The sequence below is a fragment of the Aspergillus brunneoviolaceus genome (genome assembly GCF_003184695.1).
Source record: "Aspergillus brunneoviolaceus CBS 621.78 unplaced genomic scaffold BO95scaffold_27, whole genome shotgun sequence".
NCBI lineage: Eukaryota > Fungi > Ascomycota > Eurotiomycetes > Eurotiales > Aspergillaceae > Aspergillus > Aspergillus brunneoviolaceus.
The window spans coordinates 350,309-365,681 of record NW_020290757.1 but is presented as its reverse complement, the minus strand read 5'-3'; the positions used below and the strand labels follow the sequence as shown (position 1 = coordinate 365,681).

Here is a 15,373-nt window from a genome sequence, read left to right as displayed (position 1 = left end):
ATTAAAGTGTTTGATCCAGGCAGCTGCGTACACATGACTTCTTGATTCGAATACTGGAGGCACCATATTCTTTCCCAACTTGCCCAACAACGACCTACAATCGATGCGTGCGCTTAAAAATGGAATATCGTCATTGAGAAGCCCAGAGATCCAGCACGTCGCGACAATAAGTGCATTTGACGGATGGCCATCGCGTGGCGCCGGGTGCTTCTGGCGCTACTCCCACATCTGCACAACCACCGCATGCTTTTCAATGCCTCGGAGTGATTCCTTGCACTAACTTGGATCTGCTTAGTGCGATCAAAGAGTTGTGTTGAATGCCCAGGCCCAGACCTATCAGCGCTGTGTTAGTCGGTAGAGGGCTGGATTTGATTTGTGCGGAATGGACGAAAATCGTTGATCAGTTCCAGACCTTCCGAGCGCTTGGCAGATTCTCGCCTGATCATGTTAACTTATTTTCTGAGTGTCTGACATGACATTCCGTCGAACTTCTCGTGCGTGCCCGATGCGTGTCTTCCCAGTTCTCTTGCAGCGTGATTTGACCAACCAATAGCCGACAGGCGAGAAAATGACGCACCAAGCGGGATGGGAGATGAAACCTTGAAGTGTGGCGGTGAGCGCGCTACGCGATGTTACCCTGAAGGAAAATGGGAATTATCCATGCTTTGTTATCAGTACGCGATAACTACGTGGATCTGCAGGAGATATGCCAGAGAACCCGGCTGCTGTCATCTTGTCGGTGTGCCTGCCCGAGTTGCATGGCTGGGGGAGGGGTGGCTGACTTTGGGCGCCACCACGAACTACCTAGTCGTTGTTGGCGCGAGCGACTCAGTGTTGCAACACCACCAAAACTATACAGAACCGCTCTCATGGCCGACTTTGTATTTGAGCGATATTCGTGGCTGCCTGCCACTTGAAATTAGGAATAAAGCCTGGAACCATGGCTCCAGTCAAACCCCACCACCAGTCACTGCTGTGATGTATCGTCGGTTCGATTCCGACCGCGGGCCGCGATGAGGGATATAACACAACCCAACCGGATCCTGAAATCCAGCCACGAACTAGGCTGCCTATGCGCTCTTTATCAGTGAGGGATATAAACCCTTTTGCCCCGCGCTGGTTCAACCTGGACTTTGTTCGCCCCCCAACGAACGATAACATATACCAGTTGCCTTGTCTACGACATGGGTCGCTTCGCTCCCAGCATACCGGTCCCACTGGGACTTATGCACTCTATACGAGGCAGCTCAACTCTGCCCGCAGTATATCCTGCTCATAGTATCCGACTGTACTCGCAGACTCAGAGCGACCAAGTGGCCGCGACTCGTTCCACGATAGCACAACTCCTGCGCCAAATAGACTCCAAACACACCGCCCAACAGTACCTCTCTTACTTCAGCACACCCACCTTCTCGTCCCGCCCGTTCGCCGTCATCAAAGTCGGCGGTGCTGTCCTAGCTGACCACCTCCCATCTCTTGCATCTGCGATCGCCTTCCTAAGCCAAATTGGCCTCTACCCGATTCTCGTTCATGGCGCGGGGCCCCAGCTTAACACGCTGCTCTCTGCCACGGGGATCGAGTCAGAGTTCCATGATGGCATCCGCGTCACCGATGGACGTACCCTGGCACTGGCTCGTACAGCTCTACTCGAGGAGAACTTTAAGCTTGTTCAGGAGCTTGAGAGTATCGGTGTCTCTGCCCGGCCGTTAACCTCGGGTGTTTTTCAAGCTGAGTACGTTGACGCAAGCAAGTACGGTCACGTGGGCCGAGTCAACAAGGTTGAAGACTCGTCTATCCGGGCGGCTTTGCGCGCATCGTGCGTGCCGGTGCTGACCTGCATGGGAGAGACTTCCGATGGCCAGGTTCTCAATGTTCATGCGGATCTGGCCGCATCTGCGCTGGCACGGGTGCTGCGCCCGGAGAAGGTCGTGTATCTTTCCGAGACGGGCGGTTTGGTGAACGGAAGAACCGGAAGGAAAATGGACGTGATCAGCCTGGAGTGGTTGCGGAAGCAGGAGTGGACGCGTTTAGGGATGCGGTGGAGAGTGAGGATGACGGCCGTGCACGATTTGTTGGAGGGAAAGGATGGGGAAGAGGTAAGGGTGTCAGTAGTACATCCTCGAGGGCTGTTGAAGGAGGTCTTTGCGGGCGAAGGCCATGGAGAAGGGACGGTGATCCGAAGGGCTAAGGCTAGGAAAGAAGTTGCTCCTGAGCCCGTGGCAAGAGGAAGCGAGATGATAATGGGCCTGGTTGATGGGCAGGCGGGACTGCAGCAGCAGGTTGCTATGGTCTGACCAGGAGACTTGCCCGTGCGGTGATTTTATTCTCGCCCTGGCGGTGTCTAGGGGACTTTTCTTATCACAATCTACTTACAGTACATACATTTAATTGATTCCAAGGGATGCTCACTTTGGCGCCCTGCGAACCCGCACCGGGTCAACCTCGGCCCAGCCCTAAGCTGCAGAGTGCCAACAACCTGAAGAAGTCATCATCTTAAACCATCAAGCAATAGACTAAGCTATCTACCTCCAGCTAGCTTGTTCATTGAAGAATGTCTGTCAACCAGACAAATCCCACCGTGGCGGCAACGCACTGATCCTCAACCGACGCGTGAAGCTCTCGCCCCCTTTGATTGGAGGAAGATGGCCGACGGGATTAATATCGATCCCGTCCAGCAATCCATTGTCTTCAACCACTTCCCCTCCGATCATCCATCACGTTCTCTCTCACATGGTTACAATGGGCTTTTGCTCGCGAACTCCAATGGTGGAGTTGTGCGGCCGACCGACCGTTCTTCCCCACCGTGATAACTGGTTCTTCAGGGGAGAAGTGCCGATCCTGCCGATTCCTACCCCTTGCGACCAGCATAAAGGCAGCGCTCCATCCGTCTGCCAGACTTTGCTCCAAGCTGCCAGGAACATTGTTCAGAGTTTCAAGTGGCCAAGGTCAATCTTCTAATTCCTCACTTCAGTTAATCATGTCTCTCCGATCTGCCCTACTTCTCGCCACGGGCCTGTCCATGGTCCAGGCCCGGCCGGCCATCTCCAAGCTCAGTGCACGCGGCACCATCGCCAGCGACGAGATCGTGGGATTTGATCAGACGGTCCCTGACGATGCCACGGGCACATTGTACCTGAACTACCAGCCATACCTTTACGTGGTCAACGGATGTGTACCGTTCCCTGCCGTTGATGCGGAGGGGGATACCAAGTGAGTACAGTACAGTACATTATAACCCCGCATACACCTTCCCCTCAACCTGTCCCTTCCCCGCACTCCATGCCCTCCTTCCTCACTCATTATCAAAAACCCTTTCCAACTCCCCAAAAGTGCAGGACTCGCCCCCACCGGCGCCTCCGACGGCGACTGCAGCTCCTCGACGGGCCAGATCTACGTGCGCAGCAACGTCTCCTCCACGGGCGACTACACCTACCCGACCGCCCTGCTGTACAGCTGGTACATGCCCAAGGACGAGCCCTCCACCGGCATCGGCCACCGCCACGACTGGGAGGGGGTGATCGTCTGGATCTCTGACCCCACCGTCTACACCGCCGACAACATCCTGGCCGTGTGCCCTTCTGCCCATGGCGGCTGGGACTGCTCCACCGACGGGTACACGCTCGACGGCGTCAAGCCGCTGATCAAGTACGAGAGCATCTGGCCCATCGACCACTCGTGCGGGCTCACGACCACCGTCGGCGGCACCCAGCCGCTGGTCGCCTGGGAGAGTCTGCCCTCGGCTGCTAGCACGGCGCTGTCGGATACGGACTTCGGGAGCGCGATCGTGCCGTTCAAGGATGCGACGTTTGATGAGAATCTGGCAAAGGCTACTTATTGATTTGGCCTTAAGGTAGGAAAGGGGGTGGGTACATGTGAGGTTTGCAGGTGGATATGGCTGTAATGTTTCTGTGGCGAAAGGCTCCCGGTGACTGACTTGCGCTGCTGTACATAAGTGGTATTCTGGTTGAATCGTGGGTCATGCGAATGTCAAGTTTACTGGCTAGTACTACTGAGGAACACAACACGATCTATATAGGTCGATGAAGATTTCGATACCTATATGGTCACATATATACTTGGGACGGCTATGTCATTCACTCTCTGTTTTTGGCAAATCACGATTTGCCGTATCCGACTGATTCACTTTGAGGGAGGCACGATTAACTGCAGTCCATCTTACTCTAATCTTTCTTTTGCGAACAATTGGAGCTATTTGATAACTCTGACAGGTGAATGGCTCCTGCTAATTCAACATCATTTAAGCTTGCCCATCTTCAGCTTATGAGGATCTTCCTTATCCTCCGTCTTCTCTTCTCCTCTCATGAACCTTCTCATCCACCCACCATCTCACCCACCATCTCACCCACCATCTCTCTTTCTCTTCCACTATCCTCCAAATGTATCGCTTTATCAACATCTTCCCTGGATCCTCATCGATTGTCATGACCTTTGACCTCCACTGCTTCACAAGAATCCTTCCATCTCGCAGACTGCGTTCCTCTATTCTCAATCCATGTGGTCATACTTCACTTCTCAATGGCTTCTATCTATCTACAAGCTTGTCCACGTTTGTTCTTAAAGACATGGACCTACAAAAATCAGGCTGACTCACAATCCACCGAACCGAATATCGCCTTTTTCCGATCGTATTCTCCCTGATATACACTGATATATCTAGGCATCATCACGCCGTAGGATTTCTGACGATACATGGTCTCTTTAAGCCCCCCTGATCCACGTCGAGATTCAGACAATCCGTGCTGAGAGTTTCCTGTCATCCTCACATGCGCGCGCGTTTTTGCACGGTGAATATTTTGATTGCTTATCGTACACACCCGCCAAACAGCGTACGACAACTACCTAGGGGATATCGATACACAAGACGAGCATTCGACGAAGGAACTGAAGATGAATGGGATTGTGCCTATCGGGTAGCCACTAGGCCTCCTCGCAGCTGCCAGTGGGGAGTGGTAAGTTTGCGCAGTCCAGACGCGGTGAGGATATCGATGAGGTGGGAAAAGCATCAAGATCTGCTGTGCTGGAGCCAGAGCGCTGCGAGAGGATATCCTTCACCAGGCCGATACAGCCTGTCTGAGAGGGACAGTTTGATGGTGCAGCTTGCCCAAGCCAGTGCAACCGGAGGTGCCAATGGCAACTTGAATGGCGGCAATCCTGCTCGAGCTCCTGCTCTTCGCACTGCTGCTCTTGTTGGTCGTCGTGTTAACGCCGATACTGGCCGTCGCGAGGCAACCGGAAATGCCGAACGCTCCACGTGTTGCCAACAAGGAGAGCAGGGGGGGAGGTTCACGGAAACAGGGTGTGGTTTCTTTTCTTCGAATGTTTCATCCCCATATTTGTCAGACCTGGCCACTCTTTCGGGGATTTGTGATTTCGTTTTCGAATTTTTTGAGGCCATCAAAAATTCCTCTGCAGTGATAGATGAGTTTTTCAAGCATGGATCGGCCGCTGTTTGGCAGCTCACAACCTTGTCTTTCATCTCTACGCAATACATCCAACATGGCCGCCTCCTCTGGATCGATTACAAGCAGGGAAACCAGACACGAACAACATGTTATGTCATTCGCATATGGCATTTGTTGTTCGATCAAGCTTCCTGAGAGTCAAAAAGGACTTTACCGTCTACCTCTTTCCTCTTCTCAATTTAGAGTCAAACAAAGCAATGACTCTGCAATCTAAACAAGGGCTTGTTCCCTGGAAACATAAGGCTCAAGCACGTCCTTTTTAAGCCGGGTCTTGTGTGAATCCCTAAAAGTCGATCATCCGAGTCCCTGGGACATCAAGGTCCGAAAAAAGCCCTAGGGTCGGTTCTCTTTGTCAGAATCATTTGAGTAACCTAGATACTATTTTATCAATATCCTGCGCAGCGGAGAGAGGATGACAGGATGTCAAAACCAGCCAAGCCGATGGTAAGTGGAAAAGTCCAAGCAGATGATCGCAAGCACAATCCTGGACAATCAAATCACCCGCTCAATGCCAATGCTGTCCCCGGCCGAACGGGCATAAACTTTTCACACTCGTACCTTGTCACAGATAATGCGACGCCCAATCTAAGTGTAGCGGAGGTTTGATATCATGAACCGGAGTACTTCCACTGCTATCGATGCTAAGTCAACTAATTGCTCGGTACGTTTTCTCCTACTCTTGAATGATATCGGTGTCCATTGCAATATGCACCATGCTTCGAAAGGGGTTTACATCATACCGTCATGCCTACCATCCAACGAGCGTCACCGGGTAGAGAGCAGCACATTACCCCAGCGATTGCATCGCAAGGCTTCCGTGGTTGCTATTATGCATACCTTTGGGAAAAACCCCCAAAGAGGTCTCAGAGGGACTCCACTCCGATCTCAGATGCAATGCTACACTAGTCCAAGTACATGGAACAACCACACCGGCGGGTGAGAACCTGCGCTCAGCATGGCGCAGAACTTGCTGGCAACTGTCCAGCGCTTTGGAAGTCTGCTCCCGACTTGAACTATCGCTTAATCAGGACTACAAGCATGGAGGCCCATCACCACAACAGAGAATAGCAAAAAGGCGATCCTATACCATCCAAAGTCGATCTTTCAAGATTAAACCAGAAGGAGGGAGACACTAAAAATATGGAGAAATCCGCCACGGGTCACGGAGAGCACTGGCCTATTGAAGGTCCGAATGACTGGACTCCCGAAGGGGGTCAGATTGGACGATCAGTGAGTTTATTGGGCTATTGGCCTGCTCGAAAGACTGAGAGATCCATCCGCTATCCGGCAGATTTTGACGTGGACGGCCTCATATGGCGGTCTAAAATGCCTGTAGCGTCCACGGCCGTCCATCATGCCCACGGTGCCGCGGCCTTGGAGCTGCAGAAGTTATTATTGAGGACAACCCTGTCATTGCGAAGGCAGACTGCTGCAACACCGTGGAGAGAGTCATTGATCTCCCACCTGCGAGCAGGAAGTGGTGATGTGACTTAGGGTGATCGTGTCAACGGCTTGACGAAGACCTTATGAGAAGGAGACACTTCGCCTGGGAGCCGAACATTTGCAATCCGCTATCTGTGGATCCGTGTTGAGGTCAGCGACGTGAAATGAAACCACCAGGCGGCTAGACATTGAAATTGGCTTCTACACAACATGCTGGGTCCTATTCCTTAGCCCATAATGGTGCACAATCCGGAAGCACTTGGAAAGCGAGCCAATGCTCCGTGTTCGGTGAGCTGTGGAAAGGATGCTCGATAATCAAGCCTCCTTTAGTGCGTACACTCAGTCTGCTTACTAGCTCTTTGGTCAGTGACTGTTCTCGGTCAGCTCCCTCGAGATGAGTGGTTTCAATAAAGTGGCTGAGGTATGCTTGGCGCGCAGCTGAGGGACCATACGTGAATCAAGGCCGTAGCCTGCTTCGAATGGCCAACGTTCTGTGATTTCATAGTCAATGGTGGTCGCACGTACATTATGCGACTGGATCATGCGGACAATGTAGATAAGAACCCCTCGCTTCCTGTTCCCTGAGCCATCTAGCAACTGGCTGGCACTCGGTACAGGTCGCACGCACGTGGAAGCAAGATTCAGCGAAGAAGATTGGAACCCCGGGGCAATGTCGATTGGTCACTATGCTACGGGCTCACGACTACGTATGGAAGCATCTTGCTGTGATTGAAGAACGGAAGACAGCATCATGGCTTGGTTGAAAATGGTTGCAATCATAATCCCGGCACCCTAAAGACCGTGCAGCTCCGTATCATGGTCACGCGAGTATCTCTGCCCGTGGATGCAGGAAGTGCTAGTCACAGTAGCTCCAGCGAGAATGTTGCAGACAGATGAGACCATTTGTTTCAGCTGAACTGTTGGACCTTATTGAGGAGGGTCAGGCGAAGGAGCAGCGAGGTGCTTCCCATGTTGCAGACACTTCTGCTCCATCCCTTGAGATGCCATATCCGTAGGCAATTGCCGCAACAGAGGGAGCTTCTCAACCGGATGGAACGTTTGGTCACTCAGAACGCGACCTTGTTTCCAATGTCGGGGGTGAATACCGCGACCGCTACACGGGATTTCTTAATCCATTACCCCTCACGTCGAGGGGAGACATCAAGCACAAACTACCTTCATTCCTGGAATAGAAAAGAGCGTCCAGTGCTGTCGCGGAAGCCTCCGATGCCCCTCTACCGCCTGCTGCGACCCCCTTGGAGGTTGCGGAGTGGAAGCTTGCTCGGGAGAGGTCGCGCCACTATGCTAATGAAGAGAACTTGTTGCGAACCATTTGATCTCAACGAGAGCCAATTACTCAGCTTGATAATGTTCTTCGTCGCGTTGCGCGAATCTTTGATCTTTCTGACCCCACCATTCCAACCACTTCGACAGCCCGTACCCAGAAGACGAGAGCGCGTCTGGCGCCACCACCGTCAGACTCGGAGAACATACGTGAGAAAGTACACAGAGCTCCAGAACGTCCAGAGTCTGAGCCTACCAGCGAACCTACACCACCGATTGGTACACGAGACCCTGAAAACCCCCTTGGCTCCGCCACACAAGCGTAAATCGGTCCAATCTAGTGAAGCCGTCTTGAACATGTTCCAGGGCAAGAAGACCGTCGACGAGGATCCTTAGTCGGTTCCTCATAAAGCACATAGGCAATCAATCTTAATTCGCACCCTACAAAGAGCGTTGCATTTTTGGCGCAATAGACTAGGAAGAGAACTATGGGGATTACTTTCTGAATCAGGCCTTATGGCAAGAAACATCAGGATCTTCTGGACTTTACTGGTAGTTTCTTCCTCCCATGGTATGTGCTCACAGAATCGTAGACCGATGACGTGGCATCTTCAGGCCAATGAATACTTGGCTCAACGTCCTCCTGACTCTCGATGTGCAAACGCTGGTGGCGTTTGATAGGGGAGCAACGGGCCTACTAAAAAACGGGCTGTTCGTTTGCACATGGCGGGAGAAAACGGCCAGATACACCTAGCAGGCTGTACATGATACATCTAGCAGCAGAGCCGTATGACCTCTGCAAATCAAGCTACAGCGTGCCAGTCAATGCCAACATTGTTACCCCATCCCAGAAACAGTCAGCAATCACACTATGAGTGAAGGCTCGCCCAATTTTAGATATGCGCATCCCGAGCTATACTGGCCCGTGGACCTGCCCCACCTGCGCGGAATGGCGCAGCCATACAACAAGCAGGAGATCGCCAGGGCGCGGAAATACATCATCGCTGCCCTAGCCTCCCGTGGGATTCCGTATCGGTTCGAGGTTAACGGCAAATGGTCGCGAGCCGTCTGGCTCTGGATGGAGTGTAGTCGGGGCGAGTTGCTCGCTGCGGTATCTACCCTCCCCAGGTAGGAGAAATTTCCTTATTCTCCGAAGTGTCAAACTTCCCACAAGGGGCCTAATAGCTTTCCTTCCCGGAGAAACCACAACATATCACTACCTCAAATTATATTGCCCTACCACAACACAAGACTAACCGGGAAAATGCACCAGCGTCATCCGCCCCGGCATCACCGACCAAGATGACCCCAACCCCTTCCGCGCAGACCTCTTCGTGGTCATCTCCACGGACCAGCGACTGGTGGAGGTTCACTGCCACTGCGAAAGCATGGCGTGGGCCGATCAGCTCAGCCCCTTCCAGCGGGAGCTGTGGATCGATGTCACGAAATTCGGGGACGAAGTCGCGCAGTGGGATCTGCAAGGCCCTTTTCCCACAGGCTTGTTGGACCGGTATGAGAGGCTGGTCCGGTACGCGGAGACCCGGGCGAACGAGGTGCACGCGGTGCGTACGCGGCTGGACCGCCGGGGGACGATGGCCCTTGTGGACGTGTATGAGGTTTTCCACCCGGTGCGGACTCACCAGGATTGGGACCGCGTGCAGAGACTGAGGCATACCTATGGGGCGTGGAGGGAGGAGCAGTTGTATCGTTCGAGGTTTTGCTGAGTGGGAATAGGGTTGGCGGAAGGAGCCCGGGTGAGGTTGTAGGGCTTGGTGGGTGGTTCGGCTTTTGGAAAATAGGGTATGGTATGGAGATATGGTATCAAACGTTGAGCTGTGGGCCCTCCGCGGGCCGCCCCTCCCGCGTCCCCAGCTTGCCGCTTCTCCCATCTAACGAGCATCTCATCCTCTCTTCTCTCCAACCATGCCGACCATAGATGCCCTTCCATACGAGGCTCGAAAGGGAATTGATGACCGCTTCCAAACGGTTCCTAGAAACGTTCCAGTTGCAACCCACGTCCATGAGGGTGGCCTCGACTGTGACACTATCTCCATCCGCTGTAAATATGTCCAAATGGGATGAGGCGGGATTTTCCAAGTTCCACAGTGCTCGAAATTCAGCACGTCGGTTTAGGGCTCGGAGAAAATGAGGAGAGGGGCCGTACCGTCCCAGCGTTTCCAAAAAAAAAAAAACCTAAGCCCCGCTACGGCGAGAATGGAAGCCGTCCACTTGTATACCAGTTACGCGGCAGCTGCTGAGGGTGAACTCGAAGATATCTTAATCTTGTGGTCTCAGTTTTTGGGAACTTTTAGACGGTCGAGGTGGGCATTCTGCTTGGATGGATGGATCAGCCCTAATCACGTGGAGATTGGTTACTATGGTGGGAGTGCTGAATTGCAATGAAGGCGTGCCTGCTTTGTTGCATAAGAATGTAGGGCAGTAGAAGCGAATGGAACTATGTTGGTAAATGGTTTTATCGGTGATGGCTGTTTTTGCGTGTCCTGGATGTACTATACAATCCGGTTGCTAACTTACGTACCCTTTAACGTATTTGGTAAATGAGCCGGCCATGTAAACGAGCCGGCCATGTAAACGAGCCGGCCATGTAAACGAGCCGGCCATGTAAACGAGCCGGCCATGTAAACGAACCGGCCATGTAAGCGAGCCGGCCATGTAAACGAACCGGCCACCGGCCGGCTTGGCATACTGCATACATCAGAAATCTGATTTATATTAGCCACCAATTCGAATATGTAGATAGAGGTTCAAAGGCCTGGATGAAAGCCTTCTTAGTAGGACACCTCGTATGTGTATGTCCAAGAATTCTACAAGCGCTGCAGCGAGGTGGTGCCCGGCAGCGTAGTTGGTTATCTTTAGGCCCTATATCACCGGCTGCTTCCTCCACAACCTGGGCTTTTTGCAAAGGTCCTATGGTCTTCCTGAGTCAAAAAGCTACTTAGGCCGTTCATTGGCGCGTGTCTCTTTGCGAATGATGATTCCCTTCAAGCGTTCTTGAAGAGTTGAACGTGGTACAGCTAAAACCGACGCAGCTTTTCGAATTGATGGAATTTAATCTTTTTAGATAGCCTCAATTGCAAGATATAGTCTGCCTTCTTGTTTTATCAATTCTTTGAAAGATTGGGGCATTTTTGGTGGAGAAATTGATAGTTGAAAAGACGCAGTTTCTTGGATGTGGTGGTGGTTGATGGGGTGGCCGGTTCGCTTACATGGCCGGTTCGCTTACATGGCCGGTTCGCTTACATGGCCGGTTCGCTTACATGGCCGGTTCGCTTACATGGCCGGCTCGTTTACCAAATACGTTATGTATATTGATACCGTACAATACAAGCACCGATCAATCCCAGCCAAGGACCATACAGATAGCCTGAATTGATGATCATAACTTCTACCCCCGAAGAGGATGTTTAATGCCATGGTGATTCTTTCCCCGTGATGGCGCGATGTTCCTGCTTACTGAGAAGCTTTACCCTTAGGGGTGGCGATTATCAATCACCCCCGCGCTTGATAATCACAACTAATCCGGGGTCCGACTGGAGATAAGTGCTGGAATTAAGTCCGAGCGTCCGAATAGTGTAGAGTTCTATACATAGCCACAGCTTGATACATAGCATATAAGAATCAGTCATTGCACGACACTCCCGCAGCATGTCAATCCAACCAAGCATCACAATCCTACACCAACACCCTCAACCTTCAACAATCCCACAGTCCCCAACTCCAACCCCAACAACCACAATGTCGCAACCCCAAACCGGAACCCAAACCGCCCTCCTCGCCACCGCAATCGGCCAGCGCCTCACCAAAGCCACGCGGCCCATCCCCCACCCCAACGCCAACCAAGTCCAGATCCAAGTCACCGTGGCCGGGCTCAACCCCCACGACGCCAAATCCCGGGACTACGGGCTCTTCATCCAAGACGCCCTGCCCGCCGTGCTGGCGGCCGACGTCGTCGGCGTCGTGACGCAGCTCGGCTCCGGGGTCACCCGCTTCCAGCCGGGCGACCACGTCGTCGGCCAGGCCGCGCTGGTCCTCCCGCACGGCCAGCCCTCCAACCTCCGCTTCTCCGAGTCCAACAACGACACCCAGGGGCTGCAGGAGTACGCCTTGCTGGACGAGCGGTACGCGGCCCCGGTGCCTGCGGGATTCCCGGACGCGCAGCTGGCCACCGTCCCCACGAATCTTGTGACGGCCGCCGTGGCGCTGTTCGATGCGTCGGGGCTGGGGATTCCGTCGCCTTGGTGGGGCGAGGACTCGGCTGCGGCGGCGGGGAGCTTTGATTATGCGGGTACCTCGTTGCTGATTCTGGGTGGGGGGTCGAATACGGGGAGGTTTGCGATCCAGCTTGCGGCGCTGGCGCGGATCGGGCGGATTGTGGTGGTGGCTGGGGCCCAGAGTGCGGAGGAGGCCAGGCGGTTGGGCGCTACGCATGTTGTGGATCGCACGGGGAAGTCTGGACTGGAGATTGCGGCGGAGGTGCGTGCGATCGTCGGCGATGAGTTGCTCTATGCGCTGGATACGATCAATCCGCCTGAGAGTCAGTGGATCGGGGTCGAGGCGTTGTCGAATTCCAAGACTGGGAAGCTGGCAAGGCTGATTCCGAGGGGGGTGGTTGATGAGTCCAAGCTGTCGACGAGGAAGGGGGCGGGCTTTGAGACGGTGAATGTTATGGGGGTGTCGACGGCTAGACCGGCGACTGCGGGGCCCTTGTGGAATAGGGTGGCCGGCTGGGTGGCGGAGGGGAAGATCAAGCCTACCGGGTATCAGGTGCTTCGGGGGCTGGATGTGGATGCGGTCAATAAGGTGCTGGATGGGTATTCGAGCGGCGCGGAGACGGGGCATTGGCAGGTGCATCTGTAAATGCAAGCGAATGATGGAGTGGGGGTGGTGGGTTGTATGCGAGATGTACTGCAGCTTTGGTCTTTGTCGGGTTGATTGACTTTCGATATGTTTATGAATGTGCTGAGAATACTGGTAATGGAAGGATGATTCGCAACTTGAGATAGGAAGTAACTGTTTAGTGTACTTAATGGTTGATTTGTGTCGGGATACGAAACTTGGTATCCTTCCATTTGGAGGTTGGAGAAGAGGTATGTAGTTAGCCCTAACGACTTGAGCCCGATCGATCTGCACAAATATTCCTACAGTTGCCTCTGCGTGAAGCATGCTCACTTCTCCACCCAGAGATGGTGACCATGTGCAGTACATCAGCTCTGATGCATGTCTATAGTTGCATTTGTGTCATTAGAACTCTCATCAAAATGAAATCCCCGACCACTAGTAGCAGCGCATACTATGCGCCAAATCTGCTGGAGCCGTCAGCAACCCTTCTCGCCAAGAATCATGTTTCAGGCAGCATCGACGGCCAGGCTACCATGCGCAAGGGCTGTTGCCTGTTGCTGCTGCCTATGCTGGTACTTTGTCACACGCCGAATGTAGCGAGGATGTGCCAGAGATGTGCATCCGCGGACCGGGAGCCAAGCAGCGTCTCGTATTGCCCCGCCACTGATGCAAACACCGATCGAGCGGGGATGACACAGACAACCTTAATTTAACTTGCATCTCTGTACCCACATCGCATCATCACTTTCAATCGTTTTTCACTCCGACGTTCCGTTATTGCACGATACCTCAGCCCATCCCCTAGACCAGCAATCATAATCATGGCAATCGACCACACAAGCCTCTACGTCCCCGAAGCCCAATTCCAGGCCTGCCTGGCCTTCTACCTGGCCGCCCTCAAGCCATTGGGCTACGAGGTCCGCTACCAATTCGGCGAGCTCATCGTGGGGCTCGGTTCGGTCCACGACGACATCGGCAGCTACCGCAAAGCCGACTTCTGGGTCATTGGGTCCCAGACCGTCTCCGAGCGTGCGGCGCACATTGCATTCACTTGTCACGGTATAGCCTCCCGCGTCTTAGCTGCCGGTGAAGAAGGGAGGGTGAGGTGTGCTAATGAATGGTGAATGGACAGACCACGCGACCGTGGACGCGTTCCACGCCGCCGGAGTCCAGGCCGGGGGCACGGACAACGGGGCCCCCGGATTGCGGCCGGATTACCATGCCACGTACTATGGGGCTTTCGTGTTGGATCCCGCGGGGAATAACATCGAGGCGGTGGATCATGGACTTCGTTGAGTGGAATCCCCGGGAGGGGATGGCGGTTGGGGATGATGCCGCTTTACTGGGTGTATGGTGATGGGGTGTCTATTTTACCTTGTTATTGCCCAATTGATTTGCTATTTCGAGTTGCTTCAACATCCCGCAGCCTCAGAATGCGACATGGAACATGTCGAGGCAAGGAGGAGGGTTCGAGCTCTCACTGCCGGTGCTCCTCTCCAGTCGTCGTGTGTTAAACATGACAGAGTTGACGACTTGGTGCAGTTAGCATCGGCACCTGGCATGCTGGCGTTAGGCTAGCCTGGATTAAGGGTCTTTGGCAAACCACATGCCCGGTACCCAATGGCCGTAAATCAATTCCAAGACAAGCAGGATGGGGGCAGTGCGTTCAATAATAGTGAATGCTTAGCCGTCTGAAAGTTATCGCTAGGTTTTACCCGAAACATGAAAGGTGGTTATTGGGTAGCAGTGATGTATGCACTTCCAACAGGTGCTCGGCAGTAGTTACTCGTAGGTAGTAATCCATCTATACGAGGGACAGTAGTATTACGTTAAGAGTTTTCCCGTCAGCAAAAGCTCTAGCAGTTAGGGTAGCCAGAATACCCCTATATCCTCGCAATTACACATTCTGCTTATCTGCTGTTATCTGCTGCCGAGGGTACATATCACAGTTGCTGACCATGTTGCTGTCCATGTACAGTGGAGCTTGGTTCAGAAGTGCCGCGCCGAATCTTACAAACAGTCGAATGCCTGCCGGTGTTGGGCCAGAAATCGATCACAATCCCACAGGCCAAAAGAGGATAAATGTGCAAAACAAAAGGTAAAGCCCAACGCGGGGGTTGAACCCGCAACCTTGAGATTAAGAGTCTCACGCTCTGCCGATTGAGCTAGCCGGGCTGACTTGTTGAAACTCCTGAATACCTTAGGCTTATAACCAAATGCAAGAACACTGCAGAATAAAACTTTGCAGTTCCTCTTCTCTAGCGGACCTTAGACAATTGTGATCTCTGGAGATGGATGGTTCC

The 15,373-nt window shown here is 53.2% G+C and overlaps 6 protein-coding genes and 1 non-coding gene across 7 annotated transcripts; 6 read left to right on the top strand and 1 right to left on the bottom strand.

Moving 5' to 3' along the window:
• Positions 1 to 1,184: 1,184 nt before the first annotated feature.
• On the top strand, positions 1,185 to 2,428 carry BO95DRAFT_473003 (acetylglutamate kinase; the record flags this gene model as incomplete). Its single annotated transcript, XM_025589696.1, has 3 exons — positions 1,185 to 1,262; positions 1,299 to 2,171; positions 2,262 to 2,428. 3 exons carry the CDS (start codon positions 1,185 to 1,187, stop codon positions 2,292 to 2,294), a joined length of 984 nt encoding a protein of 327 aa, XP_025443114.1. The 3' UTR covers positions 2,295 to 2,428.
• A 299-nt stretch (positions 2,429 to 2,727) lies between these two features.
• On the top strand, positions 2,728 to 3,838 carry BO95DRAFT_513845 (NPP1 family protein; the record flags this gene model as incomplete). Its single annotated transcript, XM_025591632.1, has 2 exons — positions 2,728 to 3,210; positions 3,331 to 3,838. Exons 1-2 carry the CDS (start codon positions 2,978 to 2,980, stop codon positions 3,836 to 3,838), a joined length of 741 nt encoding a protein of 246 aa, XP_025443113.1. The 5' UTR covers positions 2,728 to 2,977.
• A 946-nt stretch (positions 3,839 to 4,784) lies between these two features.
• Positions 4,785 to 5,618, top strand: BO95DRAFT_431196 (uncharacterized protein; the record flags this gene model as incomplete). Its single annotated transcript, XM_025584998.1, has 1 exon — positions 4,785 to 5,618. One exon carries the CDS (start codon positions 4,785 to 4,787, stop codon positions 5,616 to 5,618), a length of 834 nt encoding a protein of 277 aa, XP_025443112.1.
• Positions 5,619 to 9,081: 3,463 nt separating this feature from the next.
• Positions 9,082 to 9,934, top strand: BO95DRAFT_462962 (uncharacterized protein; the record flags this gene model as incomplete). The annotated part of the gene is made up of 2 exons (XM_025588952.1): positions 9,082 to 9,338; positions 9,484 to 9,934. The coding sequence occupies 2 exons, from the start codon at positions 9,082 to 9,084 to the stop codon at positions 9,932 to 9,934; spliced, it is 708 nt and encodes a 235-aa protein (XP_025443111.1).
• Positions 9,935 to 11,896: 1,962 nt separating this feature from the next.
• On the top strand, positions 11,897 to 13,195 carry BO95DRAFT_412063 (zinc-binding alcohol dehydrogenase family protein). The gene has a single exon (XM_025584231.1). The coding sequence runs from the start codon at positions 11,967 to 11,969 to the stop codon at positions 13,086 to 13,088; it is 1,122 nt and encodes a 373-aa protein (XP_025443110.1). The 5' UTR covers positions 11,897 to 11,966; the 3' UTR covers positions 13,089 to 13,195.
• Positions 13,196 to 13,857: 662 nt separating this feature from the next.
• On the top strand, positions 13,858 to 14,774 carry BO95DRAFT_442105 (VOC family protein). Its single transcript, XM_025586345.1, has 2 exons — positions 13,858 to 14,129; positions 14,203 to 14,774. Exons 1-2 carry the CDS (start codon positions 13,892 to 13,894, stop codon positions 14,364 to 14,366), a joined length of 402 nt encoding a protein of 133 aa, XP_025443109.1. The 5' UTR covers positions 13,858 to 13,891; the 3' UTR covers positions 14,367 to 14,774.
• A 398-nt stretch (positions 14,775 to 15,172) lies between these two features.
• On the bottom strand, positions 15,173 to 15,245 carry BO95DRAFT_t123. Its single transcript has one exon. It is a non-coding gene; the product is annotated as a tRNA-Lys (tRNA).
• Positions 15,246 to 15,373: the final 128 nt, after the last annotated feature.